The 16,429-nt window shown below is 54.8% G+C and overlaps 1 protein-coding gene across 2 annotated transcripts in view; it reads right to left on the minus strand.

Annotated features, from left to right (window-relative positions):
• Positions 1-16,429, minus strand: part of AP3D1 (adaptor-related protein complex 3, delta 1 subunit) — a 45,493-nt gene that overhangs the window by 27,874 nt on the left and 1,190 nt on the right. For both annotated transcript variants that reach the window (XM_006897927.1, XM_006897926.1), the window contains exons 2-5: positions 2,247-2,342; positions 1,813-1,893; positions 1,355-1,435; positions 51-158 (exon numbers count right to left, since the gene is read on the minus strand). In XM_006897927.1, coding sequence (XP_006897989.1) covers positions 51-158; positions 1,355-1,435; positions 1,813-1,893; positions 2,247-2,342 — 366 coding nt within the window. The remainder of the gene's footprint in view (positions 1-50; positions 159-1,354; positions 1,436-1,812; positions 1,894-2,246; positions 2,343-16,429) is intronic.

A 16,429-nucleotide genomic window follows, 5' to 3' on the forward strand; every position in this document is an offset into this window, starting at 1 on the left:
GCCACATCCACGTGGCAAAGGCCAGGCTCCGGACGTGCTCGGAAACTCACCAGTGTCATGATGTCGTTAGCCAGGTCTCTGGCCAGATCTGGGGTGACAAAACAGGACAAACCAGTCAGCGCAACTCCAGTGTCGTACTGGCTGGGGCTGCTCAGGTCCTGCAAGGCGAGGAGGAGAGGTCAAGGGGCAGCCGGGCTGGGGTGCGTGGACCCCACACCCCACAGCCTCCAGTGTCACACTGGCTGGGGCTGCTCAGGTCCTGTAAGGTGAGAGGCGGGGTCGGGCAGCCGGGCTGGGGTGCGTGGCCCCACTGCCCGCGACCACCCCACAGCCATCACAGTGCAGCTGCGGCCCCCTCGCCAGGGCTCTCAGTGATGAGGAACAACAAGCCCACCCACCAGGACTCAGCACCGAGTCCCAGCTGGGTCTGTGCTCTGTCTCCCAGAGACGACCAAGGACAGGTGTGCTTGGGACAGGTGACCACCACACCTGGAGGGACAGGAAGTTCCACGGAGAATGGGCTTGAGCGCCCAGCTCAGAGGGGGCTGTTCCGCACACAGGCACAAGCCTTGGTCCAGGAACACTGGGCCCAGGGACACAGGCTGCGTGGTGACCCTGCTCACAACAGAGGACACAACTCTCACAGCCCCACGGGACCCCCTCCTGGGACGGCCACCACTCGAGGGCTCTCCCCACGATGCTTGGGGCCCTGTGGTCAATGGTTATGCTCTCAGCTGCCAGGGAAAGGTGAGTAGTTCCAACACACCAAGTGGCTCCAAGGAAGAGCTCGGTGATTCGCTCCTAGGGATGAAGCCTAAGGAGGCCGTGGTGCAGCTCCGTGAGAGCGCCCAGCACCCGCCACCCTCACGGAAAGTGGCCAAGGCCCACGAGCCTTGCCCCAGGAGCTCAGTCCACGGAAGACATCCACTCCTCCACTGCCCGAGGAGACGGACAGCGGCCAGTCCTCACCCCTACAGTCCTACCAAAACCCAACCCCCGGAACCCTTATCCCTGCCCCAAGAGCCACCAGACAGGTGTTCAAGGCCTGCGTACTCCCAGGCCAAACATGGAACATGGTGGGGCCACAGCACAGACAGCTGAGCCACTGACAGGGAACCCCAGGGAGCAGCAGGCACTGCAGGAGCCTCCCAGGACGCCTGGGAACAAAGGTTTGCAGCAGGGAGAGCCCGTCAGGGGCGTTCCCAGTGTGTGGCTCGACAGGAGACAGCAGGGGACAGAGCCTGCCCAGGTGGCCCTGCTCCCTGGGAGAATGACACGCTTCTTAGGCCACCGGCAAGCAGAAGAGGTGCAGGATGGCCGGAGGGCCTGTGGGCTCCGTGGGGCACAGGCTCACCTTTCGGATCTGGTTGGTGGTCAGCATGATGACATCTGTGCCCTCATGGAAGCACTGCGAGGCGGCCAGGTACCCGATCCGCTGCCAGACACACACACAGAGACGTGAGGCCGGCCGAGCAGCTCAGCCTGCCACCCGGGGCACCCCGCCCAGCTCTGGAAGCTTCTGCTGCTCTCACGGCGAAGGGAGGGGCTGGGAACAGGCCCCAGGAGTGGCCAAGAGCCCAGCGGGAAGGAGTCCCCAGCATGCAGCATCTTCCCCTGAATGTCCTGTCTGAGGCTTGGTTTTGCTTTTAAGTCCTAAACCAACAATCATTCTTCTCACTGACTGGCTGGTCACAGGGAGTCACTTCTCACCTCATGCAGGAAGGAGCTTCTCCAGTACCCCGTCCCACCCCCGCCAACTCTCTACATCCCATGACCACACAGCATCGACAAATACCCAGACCATGAGCTCACCTTGAAGGTGAACTTGGAGGCGCTCATCACTTCAATGATGTTGAAGGCGGCCCAGCTGATGTCATAGCCCAGCATCTGTAACTGGGAGGGGACAGGGCACCAAAGCATCAGCTCTCGAAGCAAGTCTGTCCACAACCAACCTCACCTAGCACACATCTGAGGGGATTCAGTCCTGTTCACAGGCGAGAACATAGGGCAGATAGGAACCCACACTGCAGAGAGCAAGCCTGTGCATGGGGGGTGCTGAGGCCTGACAGGTGAGAGCACAGGGAGACGTGAACCCCACTGCAGAGTGCGGGAGTGAACACTGAAGGGTGCTGAGGCCTGACAGACAGGTGAGAACACAGGGGAGGCGTGAACCCCACTGCCGAGAACGGGAGTGAGCCTGTACAGAGGTTCAGCCCCCTGGGACCACACAGACGTGAGGTACTTACATAGGTCAGCTTGCACACGGCGTTGGCTTTGACAGCGATGTTGTCTTGCTTTAGTTCTTGCTTGATCTCATCAATGCACTGCGAGATGTATTTTGCCTGGGAGGGTGAGAATGTTCCCAACTGAGAAGCGAGCCCCATCAGACTGTGAGGTCCCTTGAGTGAAATGCAGGAAGTCAAGCCCACAGACACCCCACGGGAGCCAAGGACAAGGGGCTGGGAAGTGACTGAATTTCCTTTCAGAGTGATGGAACAGCCCAGAACTACTCTCTCAGCTCCACGTGAGATGAAGGCCCAGCAGCATGCTGGGAGTCCAGGGGATCCAAGTTAACAGCATCTGTGAGGTATGACCAGGGACGGACACCTGAATCTCACTGCTGGGGACCCTGCCACTGCTTCTCCCTCGGACAACAGCCCTGTGCTGGGCATGGGGTCCTCACACGCACCATTTGCCCTTGGGATGGGCCAGAGCTGGTCTGCGAGGCCCTCTTCTCCAGGACACCGGAGTGAGGTCACCTCGGTGGCTGAACAGGTACCACTGTGGAAGGATACCTGGGCTCCATCCCCTCTGGTGATGTGAACGGTGTCAGCAGAACACAGGTGGATAGACACCTGGGTTCTGCCCCCTCTGGCTACTGAGAATGGTGTCACGTGGACACACGTGGGTGGACACTCGGGCTCCACCCCCTCTGGTTATGTAAAGGGTATCCCCAGAACATATGTGGACAGCTGGGCTCTGCGCCTTGTGGTTGTATGACTGGAGTCACCAGGACACACATGGGTGGACACGTGGGTTCTGCCTCCTCTGTTACCACGAACAGGGTCACCAGGACACACGTGGACACCGGGGTCTCTTGCGAGTGGGGCTGCTGAGTCCTGTCATGACTGCTTAAATTTCAGGACCCCACGACTGTCCTCTGCAGCGGCTGCAACAGCAGTGAACAGCAGCGCACCGACCCTGCCTCCTCACCACCACAGTCTCTGCCCTTTTCCCTGGGTCATGACAAGCCTGACCCCTGGACTCAGGGTGGGTAGATGCTCAGGACCCCATTGGTGGGACTCAGTCACATGAGTGTGTGGACAGGATACGGTGACAGGGCTCCCAAGTCAGGCTCGCCATCAGAAAACATTCAGGAGAATCGTCCACACCGCACACACAGACGGTGCCCACGGTGAGTGCGGGCAGTGAGGGCTGGGGGCAGGTGGCCACCCTGGACTCTCACGTGCTGACACCTGCAGACACAGGCTGGTCGCTCGACCTCATTGTGGGAGTCAAAACCCTCAGGTCCAAACCTCCTAGTCACTCGCTCACTGCTGTCAGTCTGCTCTGACTCTGAGTGACCCTCCAGCTGGCTTCTGAGATGGTCATCTTTATGCGAGGGGACAACGCCTCTTGCCCACAGAGCGGACAATGGATCTGAAGTGCCAACCTCTCAGGATCAGCCTGATACATTACACTTTATGCCACCGAGGGCAGTTACTAACTGCCCCTGAGTCAATTCCAACTTACAGTGACCTTAGGTGCAGCTCATCAAAGTCTCGGCCAACCCTGAGCCACTCTTACAACGTCTGCTGTGCCTAAGTCCGCTGCTGCTGTCACTGTCTCTAGCCACCTCTACCTTCCCCACATGGGGACAGTATGTCCAAGGTGTGTCCCGTGAAGTTCCAGCATGCGTGCCTCTGAGGAGCACCTGGCTGCAGTTCCTCCAGCACACCCCGGTTTGTCCTCCTCCAACACCACACTGCAAAGGCTGCCATTCTTCTGTCATCTTTATTCTCTGTCCAACCTTCAGGTGCACAGGTGACAATCCCAGGCTTGGACCAGGTGCACCTGAGTCTTTAGAGTGACACCACTGCTCTTTAGCACTTTGGAGAGGTCCATCCGCGGATATTCCATGCCACACATCTTGTGAATTCCTGACTGCTGCGACCACAGGGATTGACTGTGGACCCACGGCAAACAGAACTGCTGACATTCATCTTTTCTCCAGCCACCAGGACATCGTCCAGGGATGACAAATTCTGTTCTCGTGACGCTGACCTGGAGCCTGTATATTAAAGAGCACTGTGACTGCTGTGTGCTGTCAAGCTGAACAAGCAACAGCTGACCCTCAAGCGGGCTTTTAGAGGAAGTAAATCACACGGGAGGAGAGCGCCCACTCTTCCGCGAAGCAACCGGGGGATCCGAACTGTGTACCTTTGGGACAGGAGCTCAGCTTCTTAGGCCGTAACAAGCGTTTCATGTCCTCTTCACTCTCAGGAAGGCTGTGCCATCTGTGTAATGCAGACTGTGGACGAGTCTTCCTCCCCTCCTGATACCAGCTGTCTTTCCTGTAGTCCAGTTTCTTAAATGACGAGCTGCCCCTGACACCCAGCACTGATCTCTCCCTGGGTCACAGCTTTTGAAAGGTGACCAGCAGCACCAGGGAGGTGCTCAGCTCTGAGACTGACTGACCACACAGGGTCACAAGGACAACATGTCCAACGGTAAAAGTCAGAAGGTGGGAAGGAGAGGAGGTAGCATGGTGGAAATCCAGAGCCACTGCGGGCGGCAGAAGAGCAACACTGTAATGTAATGTGAGGACAGTGACCCTGCCATGGAGAACCGCAGTTATGACCGGGCGGGCAGAATCCCCACCCGCCCTGGACGCTGCCACTTAGGTCACAATAAACAAGCAACAGACAAAACAGAAAATGACACTTAAGAGAGCATCGTCTAATAAAAAAGGCAGGTTTCATATCCGAAATGGAGCTGTGCAGTAACACCGAAACCCAGGAGTTGCCGGGATGTTGCTGGGAGGCAGAGTGCTGACTACTGTGGGAGCACTGGCGTATGTCCAGCAGTGCCCCCGATGTCCTGCAAGGGTCGGTCCCCAGACAAGCTGGGGCTCGTGCTGCACCTGTCCCCTGCCTGTGTCCGATTCCGCTCGGCTGGCTCCCTGCACGCTGACCTGCACCCCATGTAGAGAAAGGCTGTTTTTCCACGCTGCGTTCTGTCCAGGGACACCTGCCCAGGGGCCGACCTCCAGGCCAGGTGCACTGCAGCCATGGGCCCCAGGCAGCTGCTTCAAAGGGTGTACAGCAAGTATCCGCTGGAACGACCACCTGGCAGAGCCCTCACAGGCCTGGGGGCCTCAGTGCGGGGTTTCTTCCCAGGGTCTGGGCTCCTGCTCCACATGCTGCCACGTTCTAGACCTGCTTCTCTGTGCTGGTTCAACAGGGAACCAAATCCCGAGCTAAGGCCACTAACCTCAGCCTTCAACGTGGATTGCGTCTCATTATTAGAAGACAAAACTCACCAATGGGCCAGAAAGCAACATCATGACAGATGGAGAAAAGACTACAGCTGGCAACGATTTCCTTTTAGCCGGGTCGACAATCACCACCCTTGGCTACAGCAGTCAGATCAGGAGATGTACCGCATTAGGTAAGGCTGCTGTCAGCCACCTCCCAAATTACTGAAAAGCAATGACATCAGGCGAAGTCTAGGGTGCGTCTCATCAGGCCATGGACTTTTCAATCACTTTCTATGCATCTGAAAGCTGGACAAGGATGGAGAAGGACTGATGCCTCTGAGTTGGGGTGCTGGAAGGGAACACTGAAAGCCCGTGACCGCCAAAAGAACACACAAACAGAAACAAGCATTTTCTCGGAGAAAATGCTACCAGAGTGGTGGCTGGGGGCAAGGATGGTGAAGCTTCATTTCACATTCTTTGAGCACGTTGTTAGGAGAGGTCATTCCCTGGAGAGAGACCTCATTCTTGGAAAAAGAGAGGAAACCCCTCAGGGAGACGGAGTGACTGTCACAGTGACTGCAGCGCCAGGCTCCCGGGTGGCAGAGACGGTGAGGCGGGTGCAGCACAGGACGAGGTTCAGGTCCGCCGTGGACAGTGCTTCTGTGCACCAACACCAGCCGGGGCAGACACAGGTCACTTCAGACACTGTCCATGGCCCGCCTCAGACCGGCTACTCGAAGACAAGCACACTCCCTCACTGTATGAAGCCAGCAGTGGAAAAGCACGTGCTTCCTCGGCTCTCCTGCCCCCGTCCCACACTCCCTCCACGACCACAAGGCCAAGGCCAGTGTCGACACTCTCAGCCATGTGCACACGTTCTTCCGAGAGCCCTGCAGTGGGACAATTCCCAGATGCTGGGTCCTGAAGGCCGAGTCGTAGGTCAACTCAGCTCGGTGGCGGGCCCGACCCACTGATTACAGGCTTGCCAGCCCCCATGACCATGAGTCGATTCTGTAGGGTAAAGATCTCCTGTCACTTTTAGAAGAACTGCAGCCAGCGTGCTCCTCAGAACCAAAACCTGAGACTGCCTCTCGCACCCTTCGTGCGTGCTGTCAGGAGGAGGGAGCCTCTGCAGACGGACAGCAGGCTTGGGAAGGTGGCCGGTCAGCAACGGTGAGGGGCTGGCTTCCAGAGGGGAGCTTCGCTAGGCCAGGGTTATGGCCCCTGAACTGGACTTGACACGCACTGTACCTCCTCTCCCAGAGAACCTTCTGCTTCTTTCAAGAGAATCTAAGACACCATACAAATGATTGAGTTCTTGTGAAGGCTTAAGAAAAACAAGAACTGGATTATTCACGAATCAGTACTTTCTAATGGAGCTGCTGCTCTCCTGAGAGCTCTTCCTTTGACCTTTTGGGGCTTCAGTCTCCCACGCCCTTTACAACCACATGCCGTGAACCTGCAAGGTGATGAGCAAAGGGTCTGAGGAATTCAGATGTCCAATTTCCCACCCACCTGAAAGAGTTTGATATTAAGACTCTGATCCAGGAAGAATGCAAAAGGTCATTACAAAGACAGAGGAGAAAGAAACGACCAAGATGGGTATCAGAAGAAACTCTAAATATTGCACTAGAGCACTGAGAAGCCAAAGAAAGAGGAAGAAATCAAGATAGTAAGGAGCTGAACGGAAGATTCCTGAGGGCAGCATGGAAAGATAAAGTATTGCAATGAAATGTGCAAGAAGCTGGAGTCAGAAAATCAAAAGGGCTGAACTCGCTCAGCATTTCTTAAGCTGAAGGAACTGAAGAAAAAAAAATCAGGCCTTGAGTTGCAATAGTTAAGGATGCTCTGGGAAGAATATTAAATGATCCAGGAAGCATTAAAAGAGGCTGGAAAAAGGGGAGCTCTGGTGGCCTAGTGGCAAGAAGCTACACTGTAATTCCAGAGGCACACAGTTCGAATCCACCAGATGCTCTGTCGTGGAAGGAGGGACAATCTTCTCCTGTACCAGTCAGATCCGATTTGACGGTTGTAGTTGTTGTTATGTGCCATAGAGCTGCCTGCAACTCATAGTGACCCTATGTACAACAGCCCTGAACTCTGCTCTGTCCTGTGCCAACTGCACTGTCTCAAACACTCCCATCCCGATTACCCCAGTCACTGAATCAACCCACCTCATAGAGGGCCTTCCCCTCCTGTGCTGTCCCTCCACCCTAACAAGCATGATGTCCTGTCCTTCTCCAAGGACCGGTCTCTCCTCACAACATGTCCAAAGTATGTTAGATGGAGCCTCAGAATCCTTGCCTCCAAGGAGCCACCTGGTTTAACCCTCTCCAGGACAAATCTGTTTGTTTTCCTAGCAGTCCATGGTATTCTCAATACTCTTCTCCAGCACCACAGCTCAAAGGCATCAATTCTCCTTCTATCCTCCTTAGTCACTGGCCAACTGTCTGATGCATAACAAGTGATTGCAAAGACCATGGCCTGTATCAGACGCACCTTAGTCTCCAGAGAGACACCACTGCTCTTCAGCACTTTGGAGAGGTCCCTAACAGCAGACTTTCCCATGGCAATGCGCTTTTTAATTTCCTGGCTACTGGTGCCGAGAGTGTTGACCGTGGAGCCAAGCAAACGAAAGCTATGAACAATCTCAATCTCTTCACCATCCATCCTGATGCTGCCAATTGGTCCAGTGGTGAGAATCTTTGTCTTCTTGATATTGAGCCTCAATCCATATTGGAGGCCACAGTCCTTGACCCTCTGCAGCAAGCGCTTCACGTCCTCTTCAGTTTCAGCAAGTAGGGTTGTGTCATTGGCGTAACGCAGATTGTTGATAGATCTTCCACCAATCTTGACCCCACATTTCTCCTCATAGAGCCCAGCCTCCCGGATAATCTGTTCTGCATATAGGTTGAAAAGGTATGGAGATAGAATGCATCCCTGGCGTACGCCCTTCCCAATTTTGAACCATGCAGTGTTCCCTTGCTCTGTTCTGACAACTGCCTCCTGGTCCAAGTATAGGTTTTGCATTAGAACGATCAAGTGTTCTGGGATTCCCATTCTTCTCAGAGTCAGCCACAGCACACACACACAAAAATAAAATGAAATTAAATTTAAAAAGAGGATGGAAAGAGTATACAGAGTCATTGTACCAAAAGGAATTGGTGGACACAGAAGAATTTCATGACACAATGTATAAGCCAAGAGCCTGTGGTGATGAAAGGAACAGTTGGGGTGGGAGGGTTGGGAGGGGAGAAAAGTGCAACAATGAATGAATGGAAATCCAAAGTCTCTGTAAACTTTCATGGAAGTTAATAAATTTTTTAAAAAAATAAAGAAAAAGTTCAAGCTGCTCTCAAAGAATTGGCAAAAAACAGGGACCCAGGCATAGATGGCATACTGACTGACATATTTCAACACATAGATACTGCCCTGGATGTACTCACCAAGTTGTGCCAAGAAATCTGGAGGATAAGCACCTGGCCAACTGACTGGAAGAGATCTCTATTTGTTCCCATTCCAAAGAAAGGTGACCCAAAAGAGTGCAGAAACTATCAAACAGTATCATTGATATCACATGCAAGCAAGATTCTACTGAAAATTATCCAAAAACAACTGGAACAGCATATCAACAGAGAATTACCTGAAGTGCAGGCTGGACTTAGAAAAAGCCATGGCATAGGGATATTATAGCTAATGTTAGATGGATCTTGGCTGAAAGCAGAGAATACCAGAAGAATGTCATCTGTGCTTCATTGACTATGCAAAGGCATTTGTGTGGATCACAACAAGCTGTGGCTGACTCTGAGAAGAATGGGAATCCCAGAACACTTGATTGTGCTAATGTGAAACCTCTATTTGGACCAGGAGGTAGTAGTCAGAACAGAGCAAGGAAATTGGGAAGGGTATGTGTCAAGCATGTATCCTATCTCGCTATCTTTAAAAGACACAGGAAGTGAGAATAAGGAAGGTGAGAAGAGGAGGGCATGCTAACGTTTTCATTGCAGCTAACTACTAGTCCTCTTTTCACAAAGAGAAAAATAAACTGGTCACTTTACGCAAGTATGATTTTAAACCTAGAAGGGAGAGGATACTAAAAACATACATTAGAAATATTTTAAGCTGTAGTGTTTAAATGGCTTTCTATTATACATAAAAAAGCTTCAAAACACAAGCATGACTAAATTTTTTAAGTAACTCAGCCAGTTCCATGAAAAATTCACACTTTACCACAGAGCAAATGAGGTACTAAAATACTGATGCTGATTTCAGCATCTTTTAATTGGTCTAGAATCTAATTTAGGAAAAAGAATATAGAAACCAAAATAGAATTATTATAGAAGTGTTGTTAAGTGGATTCTGACTCAGTGACCCTCCCCAAGGAAAGGCCACCTTCAGCCTCCGACCAGTCGTCCTTCAACTACAATGGGAGGCTCTAGGTGGTGCAAACGGTTAAGCACTCAACTACTACCTGGTTCGAATCCACCCAGCGGCAGCCCTGGTAATCTACCTCTGAAGGACTCTGGCCTTGAAACACCATGGGCAGTTCTCTGCATGCGTGGGGTTACCTGTGGGCGGGCAGCTCACAACACAACAGAACTCGAATAAAGCAGACCCACTGCAGCCACATCACGTCTTCCCGAGGCCCTTTCTGTACACTTCAGATCCGCAGACTTTTGTAAGGATATCCTGGTGAGAGGCCCTGACAACTTTATTTTCACAAAGCTCTCCACAGGGCTTCGAGGAGCCGTCATGTTGGTAAGCCACTGGCCTGGACCCTGGACACCTCCAGTGGCACTTTCTGGATCACCCAAGCGTGCCACTATTCCTGTACTGCATACCAGAACCCCTGCAATGAGCAAGTGCAGCCAAGTGGACCACCTACTAGCACAGGTCACATCGCCCCGGCCCAGGGACGAGGGGTCCACCCCCAGCCTGGCCAACCCAACTAATGTGCATGAATTAGAGCAAGTAAAGACCCATAACCAGGACAGGCACGGCTGAGACACCAGACGCCTCGCATCCAGAGGACAAGGTGACAGGTCTGTGTGGCTGCTTCCAAGGCATTTTGCTCAGACCAGAGCCTCTGCTGACCCCAGCAGTTAAGTGGGCAGGGTTAAGTTAAGTGACTGTATCTTTCCTGCCAAGGTCCAAGTCACCGTCCACTAGCATCATTTCCAAAAGTAAAGACATTTTGAAGGAAACACTGGTCAAGAAATGAATACATCTGAACTTTGCAAACACCCTGGGACCCTGTTCTGGTTCTGTCTGTCACAGACGAACGCTAATGCTTCCACAGCCAAGGGGAGCATGTGAGGGGAACTAGGGCTGGAGGGACCCCCACCTCGGGACCCTGCCCTGCTCACTGACAAAGACTCGAAAACCTCCACAGCCAAGGGGAGCATGTGAGGGGACACAGGGCTCGAAGGTCCCCATACCCAAATGTCAGCGTCAGCTCAGTTACAGTCAGCAGACAGTGCAGCACTGGCACATGGCAGAGGACTGAGTATCAGAAGGGTGGAGAGGTCAGGAGCAGACCTCCCAGCCCGTGTGGTTACAGGATGGTAGTGTCAAGAAATGAGGCCATGGCAGTCACCTCTATATAAAGGTGGCACTATCCTGACCCTGTGGTTTCTGGATGTTATGCCATCAATCCCGCCCTGGAGACCCCGGGAAGATGGGGGTCTCCATCTCCTCCAAGGGGGGGGAGGGGGCTCCTGGGAGATGGGGCAGATCGACAGGGGTCTGTTCTCCTGGGGAGCTGCTGCAGGGATTCAAACTAAAGGCCTTTCTGTCATTGATCTCTGGGCCAGCAGGGCTCCACATCCACACAGTCCTGACAGCTGGTGAGCACCTGACTGCTAAGCCAGCAGGGCTCTGTGTCCACAGTGTCCCGATGGCTGGCAAGCACCTGAACACAGGGCCAGCAGGGTTCCATATCCACAATGTCCGATGGCTGGTGAGTGTCCGACCGCTGGGCCAGCAGGGCTCTGCGCCCACAGCCCTGATGGCTGGTGACCTCAGGAGCTCATTACCTGCTGACATCTATGTGCACTGAGGTACCTTGAACCCTGTCAGTGCAGACAACAAGGGAGCCAGGCACCTGAAGTCGCACAGTCACCAACATCCGTGCACACTCCTCCCAGCACCGGAATTCAGCCTCCACCTGCATGGCCTCTCTCAGCAGTGGGCCAACTCTGTCATCTGCTCAGAGACGGGGTGATGCAGGCAGGTGCAGGTGCACCTGGGGGCCAAACGCTGACAAGGCTGAGCATATCCAGCAGGGCCCACAGGCTAAAAAGATGGGGGCAGGATGCACCCATAAGTGTGAACCACAAACCGCCAGGACCTCACACGGAGCAGCTGCAGCTGGCCCAAGAGCCCCGGGCTCCTCCCAGAGCCACCTCAGTGACCATGCACACTAGACTGTTGTGCAGCCCAGGGCCCAAGCGATCCAAGCTCAGTGCGGCCTCTACAGGAGCCGCTGCCATGTCCTCCCCTCCCAGGGTCAGCTGGGGGCTTCGCACTCACCCACTGCCCAACCCATCGCACCAACAGGGCACCAGACTCGGCTGTCTGACAGGGCATAATGCCTAGACACTCGGGGTACAGTAAGCAGCCCAACGCTTGGCCACTGCACCACAAGGACACCTCACAGACAGAGACAGATCACCACAAATCATCCCGAGACAAGCCTGCCACTTGCTCTCAGACTTGGTAACAGTGCACAGGCACCAGGACAGGACCCACGAGGACTTGCTCTGTTGCTTGAGGGTTGAAGGTTTGAGGCCGCCTGGAGGGGTTGAGAAACACAGGCCTGGTGACCTCCATCACACAGACTTGGTGGCCACAGGTCACCAGGACACATGGGGCACCATGAGCTGAGAGGACTCCCCAGCATCTGATCTGGGTTTCTGGGAAAGGATGTGAGACAAAAGCTAACTGGAAACTGTCCTGGGCTGCCAAAAGAACCCAAAAGTGGACAGAGCCCTGACCAGAGGCTGAGCCCATGCGGCCAGCAGGCCCCAGAGGCACACAGGCCAGCCAGAGGCCCACACACCTTGCATGTTTATCAGGAGACTGGGTCACAGACCAGACTGAACACTGGGCTGAGGCGGGTGAAACTGCCACGTTTATGATAAAAACCAGACTCCATCACCACGGTCAAGGGCTCAGCCCTCCTCTGGGGTGAGGCCTTGCAGGGGGCCCGGGAGTGTGTGCGCTACAGGGGCCAGCATTTCAGGCCTCACCTACTCCCAGCCGAGACAGTCACAAATGCTCCAGACACTGCTCTGTCCCCCATGAGCAGAATCTCCCTTAGATGCAAGTCTGGGACCAAGAGCAGGGACACTTGGTCACTTAAAGCAACACAAAAATGTGACCTCAGAGCTCTGAAGCCAGGGTCCTTCGGAAGTCTCAGGCAGAATCCACGCCCTGTCTCTTCCAGATTCCAGAAGCTGTCAGAAGCCTCGGCTCAGGCTTCACTCCAACCACACTGAAGATCACACCTCTTCCTGACCACGACCTCAAAGCAGCCTGTGGTTGTGTGCAGGGCCCCCCGGACTAAATAAACCAGGACCATCTCCCACCTCAAGACAGATCATATGCTCCCATGAGCCCCTCCAGCTGTCAGACCTGGACATGTGAGGACCCCCTCTGAAACACTCAAGACCCTCAGGGGACGGGAAGGATGGGCAGGGAGGCAGAAGAGCCAAACCATCAGGCAGGCGGTCATGGCTTCCTGGGACACACAAGAAACAAAGACAGGCAGGAAGACGGTACGGGGACGGCCGGATGCTGGGGGCTGCGGGAAGGACCAAAGCACCCTCCGGACAGCCAGGACCAGAAATATCAAAGCTCAAGGGCTACCCAGAGAGGCAGGCTAGCTCCCCTCTCAGAGCCAGGGGCACCTTTGGACTCCTGGTCTCCAGGACAGAGACAGAGAAGTTCTGTTCTGAAGTCCCTCAGGGGGCCCTGGTGGCAGGCAGTAAAGCACTTTGCTGCTAACAAAAGGAAGACCTGGGAGGGGTCTCATCTCACCCCTCCCCAGATGAGGGCCGTGAACAGCTTGGGGGGAGGGATAGCCTTTTACAACAGACTGCAGGTGAAAACATAGAGGTGAGGACCAGAGGGGCTGCCAAGCCCACGTGCAGAGACAGTGCGACTTATGAAGAGGGCATGAGCTATGATGAGAGCGTGGGCAGTCTGGACCTCGAGTTCCTGGGCAGCTGCGGGGGGGCCCTGACCTCTCTACGGCTAGCCCCTCGGCTGTCAGGTGGGGTGACAGCTGCTTTCTCTATTTCAGAGACCGGGAGGGATGCGTTGACCCAACACTGAAGTGCTGTATGAAACTGTGTGCTTTCCAGCTCTCCAAACTCCTTAGAGGTTGTGAGTTCAACTCACTGGGTGATGTTAAAAAAGAAACAAAGATCAAAGGCCGGGCCCCAGGCACTGGGAGGTGGAGAGCAGGCATTCCTGCCCAGAAGTCTGCTGAGTGCTCTGCGGGGTCATGGGGTCACACCTGTGGGATACCCCACGAGCGGGGGGGACACAGTGATCTTACACACGCCTGGGGCCTCGGAATGCAGTACAATCCTGGGGAAACAGCGAGATAACAGGTAACGTCAGCAGGAAGGTGGAACACCTTTGCCTTTTGGGAATGTCCCTGGCTTATAAAATCTAGAAACGACTAGAAATAAAGCAGGTTAGTGGTGAGAAACTATACTGTCAACTCAAAGTTCCATGGTTCAAATCCACCAGCTGCGCTGTGGGAGAAGGATGGGCAACCAACGGCTGGGCAATTACGTGCCTCTGAAAACCCACTGGTGAGTCAGCTATGGGTCAGTTTCAACCCTAGGGGACACACTACCACCAACAAAAACAAAGCAAGTGAAGTCCTATCTTATTCTCATGGACACGTTCCACAAAAAATTTCTAACTCTCAGATTTTTTTAAAATTATAAAACACACCTGAGGCTCTTCTTAAGAACATTTTTCTAACCCAACATGTGGAAACAACCTTCCAGTCCACCCAAGCCCCCTCCTCTGCAATGCAACACCTTTAGAGGGAATCTCCAACAGCTGCCTTACAAAACACCACAGCCCAGGGCATCACACTGTTGTCAGGCGCCAGAGTCCACATGACGCAGGGCCTCTTCACAGGAACCCACTGCCAGGTCCTTCTACCGCTGGATGGGCTCAGGTGACCAATCTTTGGTCAGCAGGGGAGCACGCACACTATATGCACCATCGAAGACCCAGTGCCGACTTCCATTGACCTTAAAGGACAGGAGGCAGCTGCTCTTGTAAACCTTTACTGGAGAAGAGTACCTCCGTCTTTCCCCAAAGAGCAGCTGGTGGGTTTAAACCCATGACCTTACAACTCACTGCTCCACCAGGGCTCCTTTCACACCCAGCAGAGCCTGGGAACCACCACCCAAGACAGTAAGCACATGAGCACTGGACAACGGCAGGGCCCACAAGGGGCAGGGGAGGGCAGGGGAGGACGTCTAGCATCAACCATCCAGAGTCATTTGAAAACACTACCACGTGTCAGCTGCGGGCTGGCTGGGCCCTGACCCCTGGTGAACACTGGCACGGTGGCTCCCGTGTCCACTCCACAATGGGTAGAGAAGAGGACCACAGGAGTCTCACTGGCTGGATTCTGGAAGTCCATCTCCAGGCCCTTCTTTCTGGTCAATCTTAGCGTGGAGGCTCCAGGGAAACCTTTTCAGCATCAGAACACACGCAAACCTCCAATGACAGGCATCATGAGGGGCTCATGAGAGATGGGCACTCATGGGAAAGGGGCACTCATGGGAAAGGGGCACTCAGGGGAAAGGGGCACTCAGGGGGAAGGAGTCCCGGTCCCCGAACCACCACTGCGTGGCCTGCACGGCCCACATTCCCAAGGCAGGCACCCCGGCTCACACCAATCCCAAACAAGGATGCCGAGGCTCCGGGCACTTCCCTCACCCTTCAAACCAGCTGTGTCCACAGCAACAGTGCTTCCCCCAGAGACCCCCAGCCCTCCCTCTCCTGGGAACCCAAAGAAGCAGAGCAGAGAGGCGGGGACAGCAGGGGATCCCATCACTGTGAGCAGTCCCCTGGGCCCTCACTCAGCCCCTGTGGGTCACAGAACTGCCCCATGGGGTGCTCCTGGCCCTCATCTGACCACCAGGCCTGCCTTCCTCCCAGGCAGCTCAGGGCTGAGAAGGCACCCTAAGTCAAGCCCTGTGCCAGGCGGGCAAGAGCCACTCTCCCAGCCAGTCAGCTGCTTCCAGAGGAAAAAAGGCATGAAAAAAGGAAAGAAGTTACAGGCTGCACCTAAAGCCCGCTGGGATGTGAAGCCAAGAGAATCAAGAGGCTGACAGACATCAACTAAAATAACCTCATTTCACTGCAGCGTGGTCACACACCAACTCCGGAAAGTGCAAGGGAGTGGGAGAAGGCTGGTCCAGACGGACAGGGGACAGACAACCAGGGGGAAAAGGGGGACAACGGACGTGGCAGAGCTGGGAGGTGCCCTCCCCCCAAAAGATCCACCGTGTCCACCACACGGCGGGGCGGGGCAAGGCCCCTCCCCCGAGATGATGTCCATGGGGCACTGGGGGACCCCCAGGTCCATCATGTCCACGGGGCACTGGGGGGACCCCCGGGAGATCCACCGCGTCCACGGGGCAGTCGACGGAACCCCCGAGATCCATCATATCCAGGAGGCACTCAGCGGGCCCCCCCAGATCCATCATGTCCACGGGGCACTGGGGGGATCCCCCCAGATCCATCATGTCCACGGGGCAATGGGGGGACCCCCCAGGAGATCCACCGTGTCCACGGGGCAGTCAGGGGACCCCCAAGATCCATCATGTCCACAGGACACTCAGCAGGGACCCCCGAGATCCATCATATCCACGGGGCACTGGGGGACCCTCAGATCCATCATGTCCACGG

Source organism: Elephantulus edwardii, unplaced genomic scaffold (assembly GCF_000299155.1).
Source record: "Elephantulus edwardii isolate Elephantulus edwardi_28Jun2011 unplaced genomic scaffold, EleEdw1.0 scaffold00217, whole genome shotgun sequence".
In the NCBI taxonomy this organism is placed as follows: domain Eukaryota; kingdom Metazoa; phylum Chordata; class Mammalia; order Macroscelidea; family Macroscelididae; genus Elephantulus; species Elephantulus edwardii.